This window comes from Cyprinus carpio, chromosome B17, assembly GCF_018340385.1.
Source record: "Cyprinus carpio isolate SPL01 chromosome B17, ASM1834038v1, whole genome shotgun sequence".
Taxonomy (NCBI): domain Eukaryota; kingdom Metazoa; phylum Chordata; class Actinopteri; order Cypriniformes; family Cyprinidae; genus Cyprinus; species Cyprinus carpio.
In genome coordinates this window covers 18,924,383-18,948,326 of record NC_056613.1, presented here as the reverse complement: position 1 = coordinate 18,948,326, position 23,944 = coordinate 18,924,383, and the positions used below count along the sequence as shown (strand labels likewise).

Here is a 23,944-nt window from a genome sequence, read left to right as displayed (position 1 = left end):
AGTAAGGTTTCACAGAATAAAACAGAGCAAATAAAGTGTAATGATATAAATCAAAACAGTATTCTTCCACTAAACAATATAGTTCCTCAGAAACAGGTTGCGGTTCCAACAAAATGGTTGCCAAGCAACACACAAAAGTAAACAAAGGTGTATGTTTGTAGATTAATTTACAACAGTTTCGAACATGGCTCAACCAATCAGAATCAAGGACCAAAACAGCCCCTTTATTATTAGATTTTAAATGACTTTATAACTAATTTGGAACTAACGTGGAATTACAGTGAGTCTGCTTTTTATTGTTATGATGTTTTTAAATGTTAATGTGTATTTAGTACTAAAAAGATCCGGTTCTTCGAAATGAACTGTCCAAAGGAACCGATTCGCGAGTCGCAACACATGCGACCAGACATTTAAAGCTCATGCAGCCAATCAGACGAGCTCCTGCGAGTCATGTGATTATTTCAGGAAGAAATGCAGTCGCTGCAAGCAACATTTTGAGAGTTGCATTATAACTAACTTCAAGTTTTCTTTTATAAAAACATTAAGTAGTAAAAGAAGGGAAAATGTTAAATGTAAAAAGAGTTGTGTTGCGCTCTCGACCAGGTAAGCAATGTTGACATTTGCTAGTTTACAAATCATTAACATCTATACATGTATGTAGTCCAATAATCGTGTTTTTCCCCTATATATGATTAGGCAAAGATGGTCTTCCGGTTCCAGAGAATTTCCGTGTAGAAGAGATTATGAAATCACCCGAGCTGAAGGAAGGACAAGTGTTAGTCCGCACACTCTTCCTCTCAGTTGACCCTTACATGGTAAGATGACCTTACTTGTGATTGAGGTTTCATAAAGGAAATATAGTGTAGTTTCCTTCATGAAATCTCAACCTGTAATCAACTTATTCAGTCATGCATGAAACAATATTAACACCAAACTCAATGCAGCGCTGTCGCATGAACGATGATACTGGAGCTGACTACCTGTTGCCATGGAGATTAGGGGAGGTTGTGGATGGAGGTGGAGTTGGTGTAGTGGAGGCCAGCAAGAATCAGGCATTATCTGCGGGCATTACTGTCACCTCATTCAGCTGGCCTTGGCAGACCTACAATGTGATGGATGGCAGCCTTTTGCAAGAGGTATAGCGCTCATTTTGGGAAGGTTGATTCATATTCTTCAGGTTTATGGATGTGTGCTGTACTCGTTCTTGCAGGTTGACCCAGAGATGGTCGATGGTCACCTGTCACATGTTCTAGGGGCGGTGGGCATGCCTGGCCTCACTGCTCTTTTAGGTGTGAGAGAGAAGGGTCATGTGACTCCAGGAAGCCACCAGACGATGGTCATCAGTGGAGCAGCTGGAGCTTGTGGGTCGATTGCTGGACAGGTAATATGCAAGTGGAAATATGAAATCGGTCTATTCTCAATGGAATGATTTAGATTTGTCAACGTTTTACATGCATTTGTAAAGGGTTATTATAAATCAACTTTTAATATTCAGGCTTGCTATGGCAGATTTTTCATTTGATGCTCATTTTTTGTTTGGACTGTTAATTTATTGAAAAAAAAAAAGGTAAAAGTCATAGTTAATGGTTTGTTAATAGCATTTTTTGTTTATTATATTTGTGAAACAGTTGGCAGTTCAATTAAAGAAAAAAATTTTTTTTTTACATTAACTTGGATACACCTCTTCTATGATGAGGTTTTTTTTTTTTTTTTTTTTTTAATTTTGAGTGACATAAAGTCAGAATTATAATGGTAATAAAACTGATTCAATAATAAAGAACAGAGAGCTCATATAAATTCTTAAATATGAACTTAATTTAGTATAATCATTTATTATTTCTTAGAAAAAGCAATGACACAGTTTTGCAAACATATTTTGTATAGCAAATAAAAGTCATTTGGTGCTATCAACATGAAAAATAAAAAAAAAACTTAAAAAGGAAATTATATCATAGACAGGACTCCTGCATGACTGTATGTCAAGGTTAATAATCAATCAGATCATTTAAAATCAGACATCTTATGATAAGACCAATTAAAAAATGGTGTCTGGTGTGACTCCCAGAAACTTAATAAGATTTTTTTGTCTAAAATATATATAATATATACAATAAAAGATAAATAATAATACATATCATAATAAAAAAAAACAAATGTTTACATTGAAAAAAGAAACTTTAGTTATTTATTGCTTCATATTTTGAAATAATTAGGAATGACTAAAAGGATAAATGTGTCTAAAATAATCTGTACATAATTTGGTATTATACTGAGTACTTAAAGTAACATTATTTGCTTACTGTCTAAGGATGTACAGTATGCCATGCGTGATTTTAATTTTGTTTAAATCGGCAGACTGGATGGCTGTGAGAGAGTCGTGGGGATTTGCGGCTCTGAGCAGAAATGCCAGGCTTTGGTAACAGAGCTGGGTTTTACAGCAGGGATAAACTACAAAAAAGGAGATATCAGCTCAGCGCTGAGAGAGCACTGCCCCGCAGGCATTGATATATACTTTGACAACGTAGGGGGTCCCATCAGCGATGCTGTTATATCACAGGTACAGTATGTCCTGCCCTCAGTTTTTATGTCAGTTTCTGTGGGTCATCTGTGTTCACGTGCAACACTCTCCCTGTGCAGATGAATCCCGGTGGTCATGTGATCTTGTGCGGCCAAATATCACAGTACAATAAGGATGTGCCTTACCCACCTCCTCTTAGTGAGGATACCCAAAAAGCTCTGTGTCACAAAAACATCACAAGGTACATGAAAATAGCTAGTAAAACCTACTTTGTTGATGTATACACTGTATCATATTACCAACTTGGAGCAATACAATATGTTCACAGGGAGAGATTTGTTGTATTGAACTACATAGAGAAGCATGCAGAAGGTCTTGTGCAGCTCAGCCGCTGGGTAAAGACGGGCCAGATAAAGGTAAATCTACCACACCTGTTTCCTCACATGAAAGACGACATAAACCTTTTGTACATTTTATTTCTCTTCTTAATTTTACAGGTGTTGGAAACTGTTGTAAATGGTATAGAAAACATGGGAGGTGAGAGTTTATTATTTGTTATTATATTTTCATGTATTGAAGTGTACTTTGCATGCATATTGTATGAACTGTCTATGTTTATTTTAATGGATGTTATGCACTATGAATATTTCAGAGGCGTTCTGCTCCATGATGACTGGAGGCAATATCGGTAAACAAGTTGTCAAAATTACAGACTGAGTCAAACATCTGCATCTGGAGGCCTTGTGGAGGGGGTGCAGTCATTATAAATCTGGGCTGGTAACCGAAAGGTTTCTAAAAAGGACTCTCAGAAAGACATTTGAGGTTTCTCCAGTGGGACTGTCCCTTTAAGTGTGCTGTAAGTCATTTGAATAAAGGCATCAGCTAAGTTGACCTAATATGTTTAAAATAAAATTAAAGGGATTAGTTCACCCCCCCATTTTTTTTTTTTTTTTTTTTTTTTTGTGGTCATTGTTATGTCACCCTCATGTCGTTCCAAACCTGTATATGTTTCTTTCTTATGTTGAACATAAAAGAAAATATTTTGAAGAATGCTGGTAATCAAACAGTTGATGGTCCCCATTGACTTCCATAGTATTTCTTTCCCAACTCTGGAAGTCAATGGGGACCAACAGCTGTTTGGTTCTTCAACATTATTCAAAATATCTTCTTTTGTGTTCAACATATGAAAGAAACTGATACAGGTTTGGAACAACACAAGGGTAAATGATGACAAAATTGTTATTTTTGTGTGAACTAGTCCTACAGTTTAAATTAAAATAAATGTGATAATGTTTGCCTTGCTCTAAGTGTCAATTTTAAAATAAATTTAGTGTCAGTTTTTGGTAATATATAGATAGTTTCAAGCACTGTTTGAGGTTTAACACTGAAGATGCACATATATAGTTTGTTAACAAGTACTGGGGAAGTTCCTTATGTTCACCATGCAGCATTTATTTGATTTAAAAAAAAACATTTAAAATAACTGATCCCATTTTTATAAATATTTTAAAATGTATTTTTTTCCTGTGATGGCCAATCTTATTTTTCAGCAGTCATTACTCCAGTGTCAAAGGAAAAAAGGAAACAACAAAATATGTCACAATATGAAACCCCTTTACTTTGTTGTACATAAATACAGCCAGATAAATCAATTCCAATGCAATTTGATTCAGAGTTGCAGAAACATGACAGATATAAATTGAGGTAATTTCATGTGGGCAAACAACATTGTCAACATTGTAAAACAGAATAAAGAATCTATTTTTGGCCGTATTTTGTGGTGAAGCCAATTGTTAAAAGAGAATTCTGATTAAACTCCAAGTAAATATGTATTCATTGTTCACTGAAAAGAAACTATTTTGTGGCTTCCACAAAACAAATGTGAACGGCACTTTCCGACATGAGTGGAACTACAAAAGCCACGTGACCCAAAGAATGCCCATAAAACAGTGCAGAACAACTGGAAGGAATATACATTACAATATCAATGTGGATGAATACAATAACATAATTAAAAAAAGAAATACAGTACTTAAACCCAAATCACATATAAGCAGATATTTCATCATCAAACATTCAAAGTCCTATTGGTTCACCACAAATCTAGATTAACATACCGAGTAAATGTGGAATCTTCTAAAAAGGTTCGTTCTCACTATTATGCGCCTTAAAATGGCAACAAAACTCTTTTTTTAAAATAACATTCAGGGCAGTGAAAGACAAACTAGAGCAGCCTATTGTTCAAGTCTTTACTTTCCTGAGAGTCAACAGGAATGTCAGTGAATCCACCAGAAACTCTTGTCACAGCTCTTTCTGTCATCTGTCAAGTGGATTATGAGGGCAAAAAAGACAGACCTCAATGGCAACACAGAGTTGCTTTTCAAACTAACTGATGGGCATTGTGTTTGTGTGGCCTGCAACTGTGAAAAACCAACTATAAAAGAGCTGCTTCAAAACATTTCTCTAATAAACATGCAATAGAATGCACATTTGACTATTTCCATGTGTTCAGTGTCTTCTTTTATGTGTTACATTGGGATGTTCCCTTCAGCAGTCCAAAATGTCTGGCTTTAATCTTCAGCATGTGTTGAAGTGGCCATTATTAAGTGTATTAACTATGACTGTGCAACAAAAATGTTCTACATTCATTCCCATCTATACTAATATAGTGGTTTCATCCTTTGAAATATGTATTTGAATATGTATAATCAGTTAATTTTTGTTCAAAATTAAGTTTTTACACTGTAAGACAGTGGATAAAACTGTGTTCCACACCAAAACCTATTACACGGCTCTTCAAAATACTTAAAGGGTTAGTTCATCATCCTTATGTCATTCCAAAGCCATTCGTTCATCTTTGAAACACAAATAAAGATGTTTTAATTATTACTGAAAGATTTCTGTCCTTTCCTGCTTCGAAAAGTTTGGTTTGTTCTCATGCATCAAGAAAGTATGGTTGAGCTTCTCTTAAAGCATCTTCATTTGTGTTTTGATCAGTGATGAACGAAAGTCCTACAGATGTGGAATTGAGTAACTGATGTAATTTTTGGGTGAACTATCCCTTTAATTCCGACATATTCTTGTCAATGTTGGCCTTCTATGTCAACTATTTTTGTACAATGACTTCTAAACTATACAGTTGAATATTGTCCAATGCAATTTCTTGTCCTTTTATCATGATGCAGTTTGCAATAAAATAAAAAGATTGTTTTGTTAAGTAGCGGTGTAATAAGTGGGATAATGTACAGTCATCTAGTCATTATGGAGTCCTGATCGTCTAATCCAGGGGTGTCAAATTCAGTTCCTGGAGTGCCTCTGTCCTGCAGTGTTTAGGTCCAACCCTAATTTAACACACCTGAACCAAAGTAATGAGGGTCTTCAAACTCACTACAAACTTCCAGGCAAGTGTGTTGGAGCGAAATAGGGCTGTCACGATTCCTTGATTCAATTCGAGTACTCGGTTTTAAAAAAATCCTCTATTGTATTTTGCCCTTGTCGAGTAACCGGCAAAGTGACGCATTACACGGACCGTTATTAGACCATTTACCAAGGCTGCATGATATATAAAACCCATTTAAAAATCATAATAAAGCATAATGCTACTGTGCATTCACAAACGATATGATTCAATTAAATATATCCACTTTATTTACATGTGTGTAGGTTACATAAGTGCATGTCAGAGTGATTCAGTTTGCAGTAAATGCTGCTCCACACAAACTGTCATCATTTACATGCGTGGAGCATCTTAAACTGAGTTTGGGTTTATTATAACGTGTGCACCAGATTCAGATGGATCAGAATCAGATTTGTAAGGTAAATCATTTATAAACTTACGCAAACACTGGAGAATTCATCTTTCTCAATATGCTAACTGTCAATCACAATTTCAAAATAAAAGTTTAAACCCTTGCTCTGAGATTTGATGTACACATATTCAAAAAATTGTTGTAGCATTTCTGTCATAAAGAAATGGCCTAAAATTAAAGATTAAGTGGACTCTTGAATTAAATGTTGTGAGTGGTGCCCTCTGCAGGCATTTGTAACAATGCTTAATGTACGTTAGTTCGTTTGTAATACTTTATGCAATTTAACAGTTTTATTCAAGAAAACCATATGATTATTTGCTTTTGATACTTTGTTTGAACTAATTATTATTGCCTCATTGCTATTATACAGTAGTCAACATTTGAAGTGGATCAGAAAAGTTCAAAGTTGTCCTAAGACAAGAATGCATTTTGGTTTTAGGTTATAGGACAACTTTGATGAAAGGTTTTGATCCACTTCAAATGTTGACTAGTGTATATAAATTTGAAGTAATTTTAAAGGCTATTGTTCGCTTAGGTCTATTTTTTACTACAAAAAAATTAATTACATTAACCCGATTACTCGATTAATCGTCAAAATAATCGACCGATTACTTGATTACCAAAATAATCGTTAGTGACAGCCCTAGAGCGAAACTGATATTGGCCCTCCAAGAGATGGATTGGACACCCCCGATCTAATCTGATTGGCTGAGCAGCATTCCATACACAGTTTAACACACATCTGTGTGTTGCTTGGTGACATGCAAATCTTGATACTTTGGCTTCTTTTGGAACTACTTTCATTGATGGATAAAATAATTTATAGCCAATAATGACTGGCTTCATCCCTCAAATTATCCTTCACGTATTATACCTTGTCTACAGGTGTAATAAATGATATCATTCCCTCTTTACAGTGTAGTTTATATGCATTAAAACAATACGAGTATCCATATTGACTGATCGGTGGCAGTTTCATGCAGAAACAGAAAGAATATCAGGCAGTCTTATTCCTTTCTTGATTGCTCCTCACAAATAAAAACAAACATAATTGGACGAGTACTGTACATAATGCGCAGTTTATCAAATGAATAGGTATGCTTACCCACACACATCTGGACTTCAACACTGCTTAGGTTCACAAAAGCGGGAACTGGCTAGAAAAAACTACTAACGTGTCTTAGTGTCAAAGGAGGATCAGAACCAGGTTTGAAATAGCTCTGTCATCCATGTGTGATGCCATCATCGCTCCATATTAACTAAAGACTATTTTCTCTATCCTAATGTGTAATGGCAATGATTGGCAATCCGGTGACCGTGAAGACAGCGGTGAATGGAGGGAAGAGCTTGGCACAAAACATGATGCAGGTCAAGGCCTCTTTTCAACTGTCACCGTCATGATAGTCGGTTGGTCTTGCTGCCACCGGAGAAGTTAGGAGGTGTTCCCCACCATGCCCTGTACACCAACAGCAGACCCATGAGCAGGGCCCAGGTACGTACGGGAGAGAGGAAGAATGCCAGCAGCCCGTAGGTCTCCAGCAGGAAGTAGCAAGAATAGGCCTGCCAGATCATGAGGACCAGCATGCCTATGTGCATGGCCAGAGTCCTCCAGTGGCTGCCCGGCCGATAGAAATGCGAGCGGAAGCTGGTGCCGCGACACCTGTGGTGAAGACTCCAGCAGAGGTAATAAGTGAGAGGCATATTGAAGAAGAGCACCTGTGGATGACAGATGGCATAATACAACTCGGCTGTTACGATCAGTATGATCTGCACCTACTGTAGATCTTGAATTACCTGTATGACTCCCACGACATAGGTAAGACTGCCTTCAAGGAAATGGCCATCCACAAACACGCCAAAAGCAAAGCAGGCTCCAATGTGTCCATCAATGACTTCCCCAATAAACCATGGACCTGAAAAACCAGAAGATAAAATGCACTGTTCTTTCTTCACAGTAATTGCAAGGACATGTTGTGACTGAGTTCATCCTGACACATCTTCACTGCACGCTTGAGCAAACCAAGCAGGGCTACACAATGTGTTCAGAATTTCCCTTGATATTGTAATCATGATTATTCATTTCAGATTGTAACCTTGTGAGTATCACAACAAAAGTGACACCTTAAAAATTCTGTTTCTGTCAGTGTCAACATTTACAGACTTTAAATGACTTTCTTTATTTTGTGGAACACAAAGATTTTTGAAGAAAAACACCTTTATGTTTTTTTTTTGTCCATACAATGAAAGTCAATGGGACCCAATGAAAGTCTTTTTTTTTATTTTTTATTTAATCTATTTTTGTGTTCCACAGAACAATTAGTTATAATAAATATAAGTTTAGAATGTGACAACATGAGGATGAGTAAATTTTCAGCTAAATTTTCATTTGGGTGAACGATCTTTTGTGAATGACCCATACAGAGTTGAATGTAAATTCAGACTAGGCCTGGGCTGTCAGGATTCCTCGATTCAATTCAAGTAATCAATTTAAAAAAATTCCTTGACTGCATTTTGCTCCCGTCTTGACTAACCGGCAAAATACCGGAAGTGGTGCATTCCCCGGAGGTGAATCCATAAAATGAATTATTAGACCATTTTCCAAGACTTAAACCCATTTAAAAATCATAATAAAGCATAATGTTATTGTGAATTAACAAACACTGCGATTTAATTAAATATATGTGATGCAGGTTTAATATATGTGCTTTAATTATTTACACGTGTGTACTGTAGGTCACGCCCGTGCGTCTCGGAGCGGCTACGTTTGCAGTAAATGCTGCTCCACACAAACTGTTATCATTTACATGTGGGGAGCGTCTCAAACGCCATACTGCATATTGTTTTGAGTTTGGGTTTATTATAACGTTCATCTGGGAATGCAGTGTGTGCCATTTCCTCAGATTTATAAGGGAAATCATTTATAAACCTATGCAAACACAGGAGAATACATCACTATCTTTCTCAGTATCAATCTCTAAATGTCAATTGCGATTGCAAAATAAAGCATTTCTGCCTTAAAGAAATGGACAAATATTAAAGATTAAGTGGACACTTGAATGAAATATTGCTTAGTCAACATTAAACAAGGTTTAGATCACGCAGTAAAATGTAAAAACAATCGTCAGGCCGTTGGTGCCCTCTGTAGTCATTTTTTATATATTTTTTTAATCATAATCATTTAATCATAATCATTTAATCATAATAATTTAATCATTTTTTTTTAATATTATTAATTTTAATTATAAATTTATAATTTTTAGAATGCGTAATGTACGTTAGCTCTTTTGTTTATAATACATTATGTATTTTCACACTTTTGTTCAATAAAACCATATGATTACTAGCTTTTGATAATTTATTTGAACTAAATATTACGGTCTCATTGCTATTATATATGTATTTTAATTTTTTTTAAAAGCTTTTATTAACGTAGGTCTATTTTGATTACTACAAAAAAAAAATTACTCAATTAAACGTCAGAATAATTGACCGATTACTCAATTACCAAAATAATCATTATGTTCCATCAATTTGTGAAACTGCTCAAGTGGTGTCAGGGGGTGACTTACCTAATGCTGTACACAGGTTGAACAGCAGCAGAGAATAGAAGAACGTGTTGCTTTTACTGACAAGATGCAGAGATGTCCACGCCTGAGAAGACAATCCTGATGGATTATAAGAGTATATAGTGTTAAGTGTCAATTATGCTCATGAAGACCATTTATGTTCAGTTATAATGACAGGACAACAGAAATACCTCTTGTAGAAGATACAGGCATAAATCTGAAGAGCACAAGCCCAGCAAGGTTTAGGAAAACTATGCCCACAAAGGCAATCCGTGCCTGTGGGAAAACACACACAGTCATTGAGATGCATATAATATTCATTAACAGTAATCTATTAACTATAAACTTTTGATGTACTTTTATGATAAATGTGTTTTACAGTTGAATTCTTATCCCAGACACAGATTTCAATCTTATAAAAATCCACTATAATATATTAATAATGCTATGTTTAAAGATAAGATAATTTAAAGGGATAATTCACCCAAAAATTAAAATTTAGTCATTAATTAATCACAAAAATACCTTAATTTGTGTTCCGAAGATGAACAAAGGTATTACGGGTTTGGAACAACATGAGGGTTAGTAATTAATGACAGAATTTTCATTTTATCCCTTTATTTTACCCCCTATCTCTAGCAAAAGAGTGAAGTAAACAGCCATTTCAATATTTATTGTGAGATAAATTTTTCACCACCACACGATGACTTGGTTTCATTTTTGTACCAGTATGTAGTGGTCTGTGAGGAGGATGAAGGACTGCATGAAGCCGAAGCTGGGAGCGAGGCCTCCCTCCAGTGTGAATGGCTGCTCTCGCACTTTTGAGCGACCTGCAGAGTCCTGGGACCGGGAGCCAGAGAACAAGTGAGAAAAGCTGAACCATTTTCTTAAAGTAACAATACAACCATTTCTATATATTTAAATAAACAATTGCTATGCAGTTGCTAAGGTTTTCTGAGTGGTTGACATGGCATGTTGTTGTCCTGTGTTTTCTGGTTGGTTGCTGAAATCCATCTCTATAATATTCTGGTCTCCAGATATTACTCTTATAAAGTCTACAGGAGCAGGCAGAATTTGTTTGTCCAACGGTTTAGCAAAGCGACAGCACACCTCTTCTAAATAAGCTACATTTAAAGGGATAATCCACCCCAAAATGAAAATAATCATTTTTTACTTACCCCCCATGTCGTTCCAAACCCGTAAAAACATTCATTTTGGATGAAAACCGGGAGGCTTGAGACTGTCCCATAGACTGCCAAATAAATAACAGTGTCAAGGTCCATAAAAGGTATGAAAGTAGTCATCAGAATACTCCATCTGCCATCAGACGCGCAATCTGGGTTATATGAAGCGACGGGAACACTTTTTGTAAGTGAAGAACACAAAAATAACGACTTTATTCAACAATTCCTTTGTCAGCGGTCTCCTCTGTGTCTCTCCATATCACCGTATGCTGCGTATGCTCTTCTGTATTATCCACGGCACAAGGATGCGCTGTTTTATCTAATCAAAGCTAAATACACGTAGAAACAGCGCATCCTTGTGGCACGGATGACACAGAAGAGCATACACAGCATTCGGTGATATGGAGAGACACAGAGGAGACCGTTGACAAAGGAATTATTGAATAAAGCCGTTATTTTTGTTTTCTTCGCTTACAAAAAGTGTTCCCGTCTGATGGAAGATGGAGTATTCTGACGACGACTTTCACACCTTTTATGGACCTTGACACTGTTATTTACTTGGCAGTCTATGGGACAGTCAAAGGCCTCCTGGTTTTCATCCAAAATATGTTCTGAAGATGAACAGAGCTTTTACGGGTTTGGAACGACATGAGGGTAAGTGAATAATGACAATATTTCATTTTGGGGTGGAGTATCCCTTTAATACTAGAAATAGGGGTTTGTTCAAATCATTACCTACCTTCACTTTTACTCTGATCGTGTGCAGTCCAGTAGTGTATAGTGTTGGGTTCCATTGCAGCACGTATAAAGGACCCCCTGCCCTAAACGCTTTTCCCAGTGAAACTCCATCCACACTGACATGCACAGCTGTGATTGGAGATTCAGAGAAAGCCAGCAGCCTATAGAACCAAGACACGGCACACTGAGCAATTAGTGCAACCTCAAACTATGACATTCTTCGTAGGACAGAACAAGACAAGCATGCAGAGAGTAAACATAAACGTGAGGTTTGGATGAGAGACGATAATGTTACATAAGTCTGAGCGCTTGAAGTTTCAAGAGGACACACACAGAGACACCTGATGTGCGTGGAACTGCGGATACGACCCAGAGGCTCCACTCCTGGGTGCAGGTACTGGGCGTCTTTGGGATTGGTGATGAGCACAGCTGGCCAGTCCTCAAACGTCACGTCAGTGAAACTAAGCAGGTCATGGTCGAAAGCCAATATCCTGTACCTGAACCAAGGGAGAACTTTGTGTCACTTCATCTTTATAAGAGCTAAGGCACAACGCTATGTCTTCCTCATATATCAGCTGTTGTTCTTGTATTTGCTAACACAGTCAGCTATATTTACATCATGCAGCATTCCCTTGAGTGTGGGCCTCGTTCTTTGTGAACTTACCTGCGGTTGTCCATCCAGTCTCCTAGCTCTAACTCCAGCGTGCCTCCTTGATGTCGACTGTGCAGTACCGGCATGAAGCCTCCTAGTGTATGTAGGTGCCCACACAAATACGCCACGGCTGTACTGTAAAAAACAATAGATAAAATGTGAGATTCAGCAGAATGTGATGAATATTATAAGACGCAATCTAATGCCGCTTGTTAGCTCTTTAGCATTATTCCCTACAAGTGTTTAACAGCACTGAATATGACATTATTATTACAGCATTTCAGACCTGAATTCATGCTAGACAATCATGTTCTAGGGTTTAGATGTAGGACAGATGGCCAAATAGACATCGGATTTAGAATGACATTTGAAAAGTGGCCCAAATAGAGTTGCAGCCTCAGATGGCGCAGTCACAGGCCATCCAAAGGTCACTTACTGATTCTGATTCATATTGCACACAAAAACCTTTTCCTAATTTGCAACATAGAGGGAGTTTTTTTTTTAATCACAAAGAAACTAGTGGCTACAAGGTTTAAATAAACACTGAAAAGTTTAACAGGTTAATAAAATGAAATATTAGTAAAAGTTAGTAACAAATATATACATACATACATACACACACACACACACACACATATATACACATATATATACATAAATATTTTAAAAATGTTCTGTGATGTAAAAGCTGAATTTTCAGCATAATTTCTCCAGTCTTCAGTGTCACATGATCATTCAGAAATCATTGTAATATGCTGATTTGACACTCAAAAACATTTAAAACATTTCTTATTAAAAAACGGAAAACTGAAAAACTGATATATTCTATGAGATTTTTCAAAGAACAGCATTTTTTTGAGGTAGCAATCTTTTGAAACAATTTAAAAGTCTTTACAGTCACTGTTGATCAATTTAATGCATCCTTCATTAATGTATTAATTTCTTCTTCAAAAAAATAAAACTTTTGAACAGTGGTGTAATTAATATAATGAAATATTTTTACTTCCAGCATCAAGTCTCTACAAAAATATTGTAATGAAAACACAAGAAAAACAAAAAATAGACTTTGTTATATATAGACCATATATAGACATATAGACATATGTATTTTGATTGTCAAATCAGCATATTACAATGATTTCTGAATGATCATGTGACACTGAAGACTGGAGAAATTATGCTGAAAATTCAGCTTTTACATCACAGAACATTTTTAAAATATATTAGTATAACAGTTAAAAATCTTATCGACCCCAAACTTTTTAACAGTAGTCTTTTTTAAATACATTTTTAATACATAATTTATATTATCGCATTATAATTTTTATATGGACTAAACCTTACAAACTCTAAATACATTTTAAGTTGTTTTCTAATGTTTTCAGTATAGTCATATATAGAAATTTTTCACTGTTATTTAGTTATTTTTTTTTCATGCTGGTCCTTTATTGTAATGTAATCTAATTTCAGATAAAACAACCCTGAACAGAACAGTTGTTGGTCACTTTATATGCTGGTCACATGCTCTCTTCCTGTCTAAGTGGGCCATTATTGGCGGTCAGTGGGGAAAAATTTCAGATTGGTTGACAGTGTCACTGCAAGATTTTTCCAAACCTCATGAGCTCTCGGATCCCAGGGAAGGGGGAGATGACAGTAGATGTGGTATAATGTCCAAACCAGATGGACTTGTTACTGCTCAGACTCTCCTCTCTAAAGGTCGCCAACATGTCCATCTGAGTCTAGGGGGAACATCACATTTCAGCCAAAGGGAAAAGTTGTCATCACATTTACATAAGCAAAGCTAAAATAATCTCTAATACCTGATTGATAATTCCAAAGAAGTTATAGGGCCGTTTGGGTCCAGGGGTCAGAGTCGCATCCGCACAAATGAAAGAGTAGTTCCCAAAAGGAGTTCTGTGTATGTAGTGGAAGGATCCAACTTTCTGATTGGCAGAGTATTTCCTAAGTATTCAGGAATGGAGAAAAATAAGAAAAAAAATTCTTCACAATCAGACCATTAAATGCGCATTAAAAATGTTTTTTTTTAAATGTCGACTTTAATATCGGAACCTTCTTGTAACTTTATAGTCATTATGTTCTGCATTTGTAATATTTGTACAGACCTGTAATAATTGTTCACGCTCTCCAGTGAAATAATATTAAAGGCATCTGAGGAGACAAGAAGAAAATATAAGGCAAGATTTCCTGGAAATGGAAGAAGAGTGGGGAAAAAATAACTGATAATGGAGCTCTTATTACAGGTCTGGCAGCTTTCGTAATGTAACACCAGTTACAGGACCTGTGGGGAAATGGGATAATGGGAATAGAGGAAAAATGATATGCGAGCTATGTGAGCTCATTAGAGATGTTCATTAGCCACCACCAAAGTCGATGCATCCTTCACAGCAGGGCTCCAGACTAACTATTTTTACTAGGAGCACTGTAGCCCCTGACTGAAAATTTTTAAGAGCACAAGCAGAAAATTTAGGGGTACACCTTTAAATCAGTCTGAAACACAATAGATCACATATTTTCCACATTTTAACTGTACTGTACTTCATACACAAAAAAAGGTGAAAATTCTGACAAAATCTGATTTCTTGATGATTTGATATTTTATAATAGTTTATAATTGACTTTATCATTTCAGAATATAAAGGAAAAAGTAGAAATTAATGACTAATAAGCCAATAAGTGCCCATCTGCTGCCATCTACAGGTTATAATGGTGATTTGATGTATTTTTAAATTTTACATTAGTGTTTGTTCACTAGGGCTGCATGATATATTGAAATTATCAGAATATCAGACATTTAAATATCGTGATATGCATATCGCAACGGCGTGCGATATCTCAATCATTTTAATAATAGGCTACTTAAATCAAAACATTGCAAAAGGACAAAGTTACAGTTCGACGCATATATCAGAGAATTGCTTGACGTTAAAAAGAGTTCAGTGCAATAAGTTGCAGAAAACAACTCTGCGCCATCTCTTGCTGTCTGACTCACACCTGAAGCGCGCGCACAAGTCGCATCTGCCACAACGCTTCTTCAGTTCTTCAGTTCGCACACAAACACACGCACACACAGACGTGTTTCAGACAGCGCGCGAACACAGAGTTGATTCGTCTTTCGCATCTCCTCCTTGTGTTTAAGCAGACACATGTACACAGAATTGTCAACAATTCTCAACGATCAGTCAGTTATGTTTTAAATGAATGTAAACAGCTGTGAAAGAAATCGGATGTGTATCATTATACTGGATCCGTGCAGTCGGATTTAAAGGGACAGCAGCATATAAATACGTGCAGCTGAATATGTCACTAATGTTAATCAAACAACAAAACAGCTATAACAAAGATTAATCTAAATTTAATTCATACAGTAAACACAATGCAGTGTTATTTTACACTTAATTATTAAAATTTCTATACCTGAATACTACTGTTTATTTTATTTATGCTTGTAAATTGTGTATTTGTTCTCCCCCCACCCTTTTTCTGTCTTTTTTTTACTGACTGTTCACTTGCCTTTGCTCATGTTTGAACTTTCTCAGATTATAGTTTTTGCTGTGGTATATGAAGTACTTAAAGTGTATGGAAAGCAAAGTCACAATGATATAAAATTAGTGTCATTCATTTTTTTGCTCTTATGTTCACATTGATGTTAAAATTACATTTTCTGATTTGTGACATTGCTTTTTATGTAACACAGCTGCTGCACAGAGAGATTTATGTATATTTAATCTGTTCATAGTAAATCTCATTGGTCCAAATCCTTCTCCATTTAACTGTATATTAATCGTCAAATGTGTTTTGATTGGCTGTGATTCTGTTGCGCTACAATGCATTTTGTTTTAACGTGGATTTATCATTGGAAACTTAATGTGTCACAGCCCCGGCTCATATTTATTAGTGGTGTCCGTTGCTATGGCGCAAAGAGCGCGTCGTTCATAATCACTAAATGTTAAAAAAGCTGTCTTCAGAATCGGAATTCAGAATCTTATTTCATCACGATCTCACAAAGATTCGTTATTATCATTAAAGTTCTCTACGCTGCACAACAAATCTCTTATTTACATTACATCAACACTTTGTAATAATGAGACAGGGGCGTAGCCATCTTTCCAGAAGTGAGGGGGACAGAAATGTGTATATATATATATATATATATATATAACATTACAATATAACATATCTGTGTAATAGGGATGTAACGGTATGAAAATTTCTTATCACGATTATGGTGACCAACATTATCACGGTTATCAGTATTATATCACGGTATTGTTAAAATGTGCTGGAGATGTTTAAAAGTACAGACACATAAATCACTTAATCAAGTTTAATATTTAAAAATCAACAAATAAAATGACTTTTTGTTTGCATAATCAATAACATGTCTCTCTTGACTGACAACAGTTTAATGTTTAGATATCTAATGTAAATGTTCAAATAAAGCTTTGAAAAAGTTTAATAAAAAGGTTAACCTCACATTTCAGCCTTTTAATAAAGAAAATATATATAAGTCAAAATGATAATTGCTTAATAAATGATTATATGTATTTTATCTGCTTCATAAATAATCCTAGATAACTTAACTGAATTGTTTAAATGTGTAGGATCCACATAAACTAGTTTTTCATCAACTGGTCAAAATTCACAGCAGGGCATGCAAATTCGGTCCGTTTTAGGCCAGACAGAAGCTGCATAAATCCACTCTCTGACAGCAGGTAGCGCTTATGGAAAAGCTGAATTACAGCTGTTTCCCATAACCTCCGTGGACAAAACAGCATTGCTATTAAAAACACTTCCTTCAGGTCAGGGGTTCTCCATTCCAGTCCTCGTGCCCCCCAGCTCTGCATATTTTGCATGTCTCTCTTTGTTAACACACCGGATTCAGATAATCAGCTCGTTAGAAGTGAGCTCCGTGCATGAACTGTTTCCCATTGACATGGTCTCTACACAGTGTTCACTGCTCCCTACTCCCTGAGCAGGGGAAATCTGTTGAAGTTTACCTCACTTCGGAACATTCATTCATGGATTTGCGCTGCGCAACGTCTTCACACACGGACATTTAAATTCACGTCCGGCACACTTCAATGCACTTTGAATGGAACATATACAGTGCATTTTCTTCAAACTGGAATCATGGCGGAATATCCTGTGATGTCCACTTCACAGGGCACTCACGTTCGAATAGAACAGGGGTAGGTAACGTCGGTCCTGGAGTGCCGATGTCCTACTGCATCCGAAAACTGAAAAATGCTGCCTTCTAAGGACGCATTCCAAGGTATGAAGGCATCAAGGCACGTCCGAATTCAATGTTAGCTTCAGTTGCTGTCTCCTGAGATGCCTTCATCTGGCCGATTTTTGAAGGCAGCATAGATGTATCCTTCGCTGCCTTTGATATCCCACAATCCTGTGCGTTACATTCCGTGACAGTTAAGCCAAAAAATAAAGATGGCGTCTGAAAGTTGCGCTCGGTGGTCAGTTTGTGTGTAAATGTTGTAGCTAAACCCTGCAGGACATCGGCACTCCAGGACCGACGTTGCCTACCCCTGGAACAGAACAAATGTCTGAAGCCATAAGAGAAACATACAAAATGTGCAGAGCAGGGGGCCGCGAGGACTGGAATTGAGAACTGCTGGTTTAGGTAAGCTATTACATGGAGGAAAGATGAAAACAAAATGCCATCGAATCATTTCAAGACAGTCAGAACCTTCAGAGGTACAGTCATATAATTAATTCATTCATATATTCATTTGAATAATTCCCTTAGCACTCCTTTAAAACCTCCTAACTTTTCCACCCTGCTTTGACTCAAAACGAAACTACTCTGCGCACGTGAGACTGTTACTGAAAACTGTGCTTTATGCTGGACAGTATTTATTTATCACGAGTTGTTCAAATCACAGTAATCTAATATGGCTTTAATGATAATTAAAAGATGAAATGGTAATACTAACCATGAGGAATTTTATCATGATTTATCGTCAAACTGGTAATCGTTACATCCCTAATCTGTAATCTATATAACCCTCCACTCAACTGTTTTTGAACAGTAAGATTTTGAATGTTTTTTTTTTTTTTAAAGAAGTCTCTTCTGCTTATCAAGCCTGCATTTATTTGATCCAAAGTACAGCAAAAGCAGTAATGTTGTGAAATATTTTTACTATTTAAAATACTTTTAATATTTTAAAATGTAATTGATTGCTGTGATCAAAGTTGAATTTGCAGCATCATTCCTCCAGTCTTCAGTCACATGATCCTTCAGAAATCATTCTAATATGCTGATTTGCAGCTCAAGAAACCTTTTTTTAAATTATTATTATCAATATTTAAAACAGTTTAGTACATTTTTTTCAGGATTGTTTGATGAATAGAAAGATCCAAAAGATCAGCATTTATGTGAAATTAAAAGCTTTTGTAAGATTGTACACTATACCATTCAAAAGCTTAGAGTTAGTATAATTTTTATTTTTTGGAAAGGAAATTATAGAAATTAATACTTTTTATTTAGCAAGGATGCTTTAAATTGATCAAAAGTGATGATAAATGCTGTTCTTCTAAACTTTCTATTCATCAAAGAAACCTGAAAGAATCTACTCAGCTGTTTTCAACATAATAATAGTAATAATAATAATAATAATAATAATTGTTTTTTGAGCAGCAAATCAGAATATCAGAATTATTTCTTAAGGATTGTGTGACTGGAGTAATGATGTTAAAAATATAGCTTTGAAATCACAATAAATTATATTTTAAAATATATTCACATAGAAAACAGTTATTTTAAATAGCCTAGTAAAAATATTTCAGTTTTGCTGTACTTTGGATCAAATAAATGCAGGCTTGGTGAACAAAATAGACTTCTTTAAAAAACATTAACAAGCTTACTGTTCAAAAACTTTTGACTGGTAGTGTATAGGCAACTTTAATTTTTCTCTGATTTCTAGCTTTTAATTGGCTTAGAAATCTATAACTGTTGGACAAAAATAATGATTTGTTTATATACTACAAACACTTTTTTTTATCACATAATAAGGCAGGATAGTTTCTATACTGTAATAAATGCTATGTCAATTAGCATTGCACATATACTTTATTTATCACCTGCTGGAGATGACTTGAAAAACACAAATAAACCATATACTGTCGCAATCGTATGTTTAATGTCTTCATATTTCCAAAAGTTTTCATACAGCGATAGCTGGACGCTTTTGTCCATATTAGGAATTTCCTCGTATGACTTTCTGCACAAGAGCTACCTCCGGCTTTGAGTATGAATGAAACACACACTGCAGGAGTGTTGAGCGCTCCGTGATGTTATTCTCGCCATAACCATAACACACTGGATAACTTTGCCATAACTGCTTTAACTGAGGGTGCTTTTTAATTTGTTTGAGGGTGCTTAGCACCCGTAGAACCGGGCCTGACGTGTCACACCCAGCTGGTTGTAAAAAGAGGCTTAAAGGGATATATGTCAGTAGAGCTATGGTGAAATATAATTCTTACAGTATAATAACTTAAATTTCAGTCTATTTTTCACACAAAGCTATCAAATGGCCTCTGAAGACTTGGAATGTAGTGCATGTGTACGTTTATGGCACATATTTCAAGGTTTACAATCTGAATCAGCAAACAATTGTATGGAAAATAGCAGCATGAACAATTATCTAAATATCTCCTTTCGTGTTTGACAGACAAAAACATCATAGGTTTGGATGGAGTATAAATGAAAAAAAATGATTAATAATGGTTAATAAATTAATAATGGTTGCCACTGTAACTAAATGAACTTAAGTTGAAGTACTAAAATGACTAAAAAGATTAAATAATTTAAAGCTAAATAGAAATATAAAAAATGAATTATACTTGAGCTTAAATTAATTTAACAATAAAATGGAAACAGCTTATTCAAAATATGTATAAATACTATAACAGTATATATATAATACTAAAATAACACTGCAGAAATATCATTTTCGGGTAAACTATCGCTTTAAATCAAGATACGAAACTGGAGGAGTAATGATAAACAGCCTTGTGATTGCAAAGTTGTTATTAACCCACTAAAGTTTGTTCTGTGTCACAACAAGCCGGCAATATCCTGTTTAATAGAGCTAGGCTTCATTTCAAGTCATTAGTGTGACATAAGAGTGTCCAGCTGTCTTCACTCAATTTCCTTTAATTGTTTTACCGCCAACAATTATTTGTCCCTGACCAACGGTGACGTGCAAAGAGGAAGCTTATTTCTGGTCTTTATTTAGCTCTCCCACCCAAACCTTCAGACGCTTTCATAATGATTTCTGGATGCAACAGACATTAGAAAACAAAGATAAAGTGTATCATTTTTGTCATGTTAAAATATTTTTCTCCTATCCCACTTTAATATGCAACTATAAGTGAGCTCCGTTCATAAAGTGTATTAACACTTCATTTGAGCTTGACACAGCAATATTGGCTCAACCAATGGTGTGATTTTGGGGCGGGACTATCTGTTTCACTGACCTATGGCAGACAAGTGATCAACAATTTTATTTAAACTATTTTACGTTTTCGCGAATTGGTGGCTAATTCGTATGAATTCATACAAACTCATTTGTAAATTTTTGTACAATCTGCTTCTGCCCCAGTTTAAGTTTAAAGGTGGATTTTCATGCTTGCTTTTTTCTAAAAATCGTAAACTTTCATATTCTTCACATCATACAAATTCATAAAAAAAACAAATCACTACCTCTTTTATAGTTATGTTTTACCGCAAATTCAGGTTGGAGTGTTTGGGTAAACCTGTTTGACAACAATCAATATTTTCAAAACTCCAGGCCTTGAAAGTCACCATCTTAAATAATAATAATAATAATAATAATCACCATGGTTTCCTCGAATGTCAATCCATTTAGTTCGTTCCAGCACTCGTGATCTTTTAAGGACGTTGTGGTAGGCCTGCCACTCCACTTCATGCTGAAGAGAGCCCATTTTACTCTCAGTCTTCGCATCTGTTAAGTCCCCTGTTCAATAAAGTCAAAATGTGGGTTTATGTTGCATGCATGTATAAAATCTAATTTGACTTTGTATACAGTAAGTAATGCATGGCAGCTCACCTGTGGCCAGCACGAGGTCAGGTTTAATCACATCAATAGTGTCCCTACAGAACTTTTCGAAGTCTGGAATGCGCCTGGGATCGTGGAAACGACTGATATGGATGTCGGAAACCTGCACAGAGGAATCGGCATGTTTATAAATCAGCAAATAATGAGGTTTCACACATGCACGTTTGTAGTTAACAGAGAGTGTTAGAAATCTCACCCATAAAACTCGCCTGTTTATAGAACAAGTGTCCCTGGCATACAGTACTAGAGCAGGCATGTCTTAGGTGCGAGTCAGCTGAAGGTTTCATGTTTTATCATCCAAACTATGACAATGGGGCTTTATGCACACTGTACATACATATCTGATGTGAAAAGCTTTTTGTGTCCAGGATGTCGTACTGTACATAGTGTAGATAGAAAATACCAAATGGTCTCTATATATGTTAATAAAACTGTAATTTTAGTGTGCACAAACATTTATAAGCAGATCAATTAAAGAATGATGCTATATCATACATGTATCATTTTTATGACAAATAATTGGTGTGATAGTTAAAACATTTTTTTTTTTTTATGTTTTACAATGTTTTAAATCATAGTTTCTTGTACAGTATAGTGTTCGAAAGGGTTAAGCACACACACATTAATTATTATAAAAATAACTATTCCATGTGTCTTTACAGGTCAAATCGGACTCATATTTGAAGAACCAATTATTAGCTTTACCCTTTGGCCTTTTCACATGTTAGTCAGCTTTACAAAGGGTGTTTTATTTTTTATTTTTTTATTAAGTAACAAGTATTTGCCTCAAAAATAATTCAAACCCTCACACATGCTTTTTTTAATATAACAGTACAATTTTGCAAAAGGACTGGGAGGTTTATGTATGTGTGAAATATGCATGAACTAAAATTGTAGCTCTAAAATTCCCAGCAATCATTAACTAACAGCGGAATAATACATTTATTCTAAAATAAATTACATATTATAAACCATTATAAAATGCCAAAGTTGTGTCCCAGCATTATTTAAATTGTATTACTCAAATTGTGTTATTCTATCACAGATAGAAATACTGAATGTATAATAATATATGATATATTTTTTGGATCCTATTAAAAAAAAAAATCCATTAGTGGAAAGACCTCTTGTAGGTCTACCCAATATTTTGTATTAAGTATTAATATTAATATTTATCAATGAAATCAGTACACTGTCAGTGTACTACATGCTTTATTACAATAGACTAATCACTGGAAGTATGTGACGTGTCCTCAAGAAGAAAAAAAAGGTCATTTCAATTTTTGTAACACATATACACCGTATTACATTGATTTAATGTCTCGTCGTGACCATAAACAATTTATTGAGGGTTCATGGTTATATACACAATACAGCTGAACTATACAATGTCACATTAAAGGTTAGAATATTCCAGCCGTCTTTACTGCGCGACGAATAAATTATTATGGCAGAACGCAAAATAAAAGCCGTCCCCAATCAATCACATGCTCAGCCCACTGACAGACTAATGACAGTGACACGGTTTTATGTCCTCTCACACACCGCAGCTAAAGCTCTGCTCACCTGCACAAACCAGAACACACCGTCCGGCCGCCCGCCGGGGTACGGAGGGCCAGCCTCTCCGGACTGATGCACGCTGCGCTTCGGGTGCCAGGCGCTGTCATAGCTGTCAAACAGCCAGGAAGTGAAGCAGGCGAGCAGCAGCCCAACAATTATGAGCAGAGCCGCGAACAGCCGGAGCATCCTGCCGATATCACGCTGCCTTCACCGGGATCTCGTCAAGCGCTTCTCGTCTTCATGCTGGAGGACACTAATGAGGGATTCAGCTTCAGCGGACGCCAGACACAGCTGCAATGGACGAGCAAATCAGCGCGCTGTAATCGCCAACATCATCTATTAGAAACTTCCGGGTGGCAGGATCCTGTCCTTAGACATGAAACTGACGGAAGGGAAAGAAGGCCGAAGGGGGCGGAGCTATGCTCTTCGTCTTGACACGGATGTAATTTTTTTTTTTTTTCATTTACAATATTACAAATATTAGAAACAATTAGTGCTGTCAAAAAGTTAATCGCAATTAATCGCATCCAAAATAAAAGTTTTTGTTTACATGATATATGTGTGTGTGTGTGTGTGTGTGTACTGTGTATATTTATTATTTATCTATAAATACACACCGATACACACACATGCATGTATATATTTCAGAAAAAATGTGTTTGTATGTTAAATATGTTAATATATATAATATAAATTATATTAATATAAATATATACATGTAAATATTTTTGATATTAAGATAGTGTGTGTATTTATATATAGGCTACATAAATAGAGTATACACGCATTATGTAAACAAAA

The 23,944-nt window shown here is 35.7% G+C and overlaps 2 protein-coding genes across 2 annotated transcripts; one reads left to right on the top strand and one right to left on the bottom strand.

The window, feature by feature from the left end:
* The first annotated feature begins 430 nt into the window (after positions 1 to 430).
* Positions 431 to 5,017, top strand: ptgr2 (prostaglandin reductase 2). The gene is made up of 9 exons (XM_042742663.1): positions 431 to 603; positions 697 to 815; positions 945 to 1,136; positions 1,211 to 1,381; positions 2,348 to 2,557; positions 2,638 to 2,759; positions 2,847 to 2,934; positions 3,016 to 3,055; positions 3,171 to 5,017. The coding sequence occupies exons 1-9, from the start codon at positions 564 to 566 to the stop codon at positions 3,233 to 3,235; spliced, it is 1,047 nt and encodes a 348-aa protein (XP_042598597.1). The 5' UTR covers positions 431 to 563; the 3' UTR covers positions 3,236 to 5,017.
* On the bottom strand, positions 4,116 to 23,569 carry LOC109080576 (transmembrane protein 62-like). The gene is made up of 14 exons (XM_042742662.1): positions 23,150 to 23,569; positions 21,575 to 21,686; positions 21,344 to 21,481; positions 14,591 to 14,636; positions 14,288 to 14,429; positions 14,082 to 14,206; positions 12,480 to 12,602; positions 12,157 to 12,312; positions 11,817 to 11,976; positions 10,620 to 10,733; positions 10,085 to 10,169; positions 9,897 to 9,992; positions 8,122 to 8,240; positions 4,116 to 8,043 (listed from the first exon to the last, which is right to left on the bottom strand). Exons 1-14 carry the CDS (start codon positions 23,327 to 23,329, stop codon positions 7,723 to 7,725), a joined length of 1,917 nt encoding a protein of 638 aa, XP_042598596.1. The 5' UTR covers positions 23,330 to 23,569; the 3' UTR covers positions 4,116 to 7,722.
* Between the last annotated feature and the right edge of the window lie 375 nt (positions 23,570 to 23,944).

Coding starts and splice junctions, on each gene's coding strand:
- ptgr2 (XM_042742663.1), top strand. CDS start 564: ATGTTAAATGTAAAAAGAGTTGTGTTGCGCTCTCGACCAG. Junction 604..696: donor TGTGTTGCGCTCTCGACCAG/GTAAGCAATGTT, acceptor ATATATGATTAG/GCAAAGATGGTCTTCCGGTT. Junction 2,760..2,846: donor TGTCACAAAAACATCACAAG/GTACATGAAAAT, acceptor ATATGTTCACAG/GGAGAGATTTGTTGTATTGA.
- LOC109080576 (XM_042742662.1), bottom strand. CDS start 23,329: ATGCTCCGGCTGTTCGCGGCTCTGCTCATAATTGTTGGGCTGCTGCTC. Junction 12,603..14,081: donor GGGATCCGAGAGCTCATGAG/GTTTGGAAAAAT, acceptor TGTTTTTTACAG/TACAGCCGTGGCGTATTTGT. Junction 12,313..12,479: donor GACTGGATGGACAACCGCAG/GTAAGTTCACAA, acceptor CCCTTGGTTCAG/GTACAGGATATTGGCTTTCG.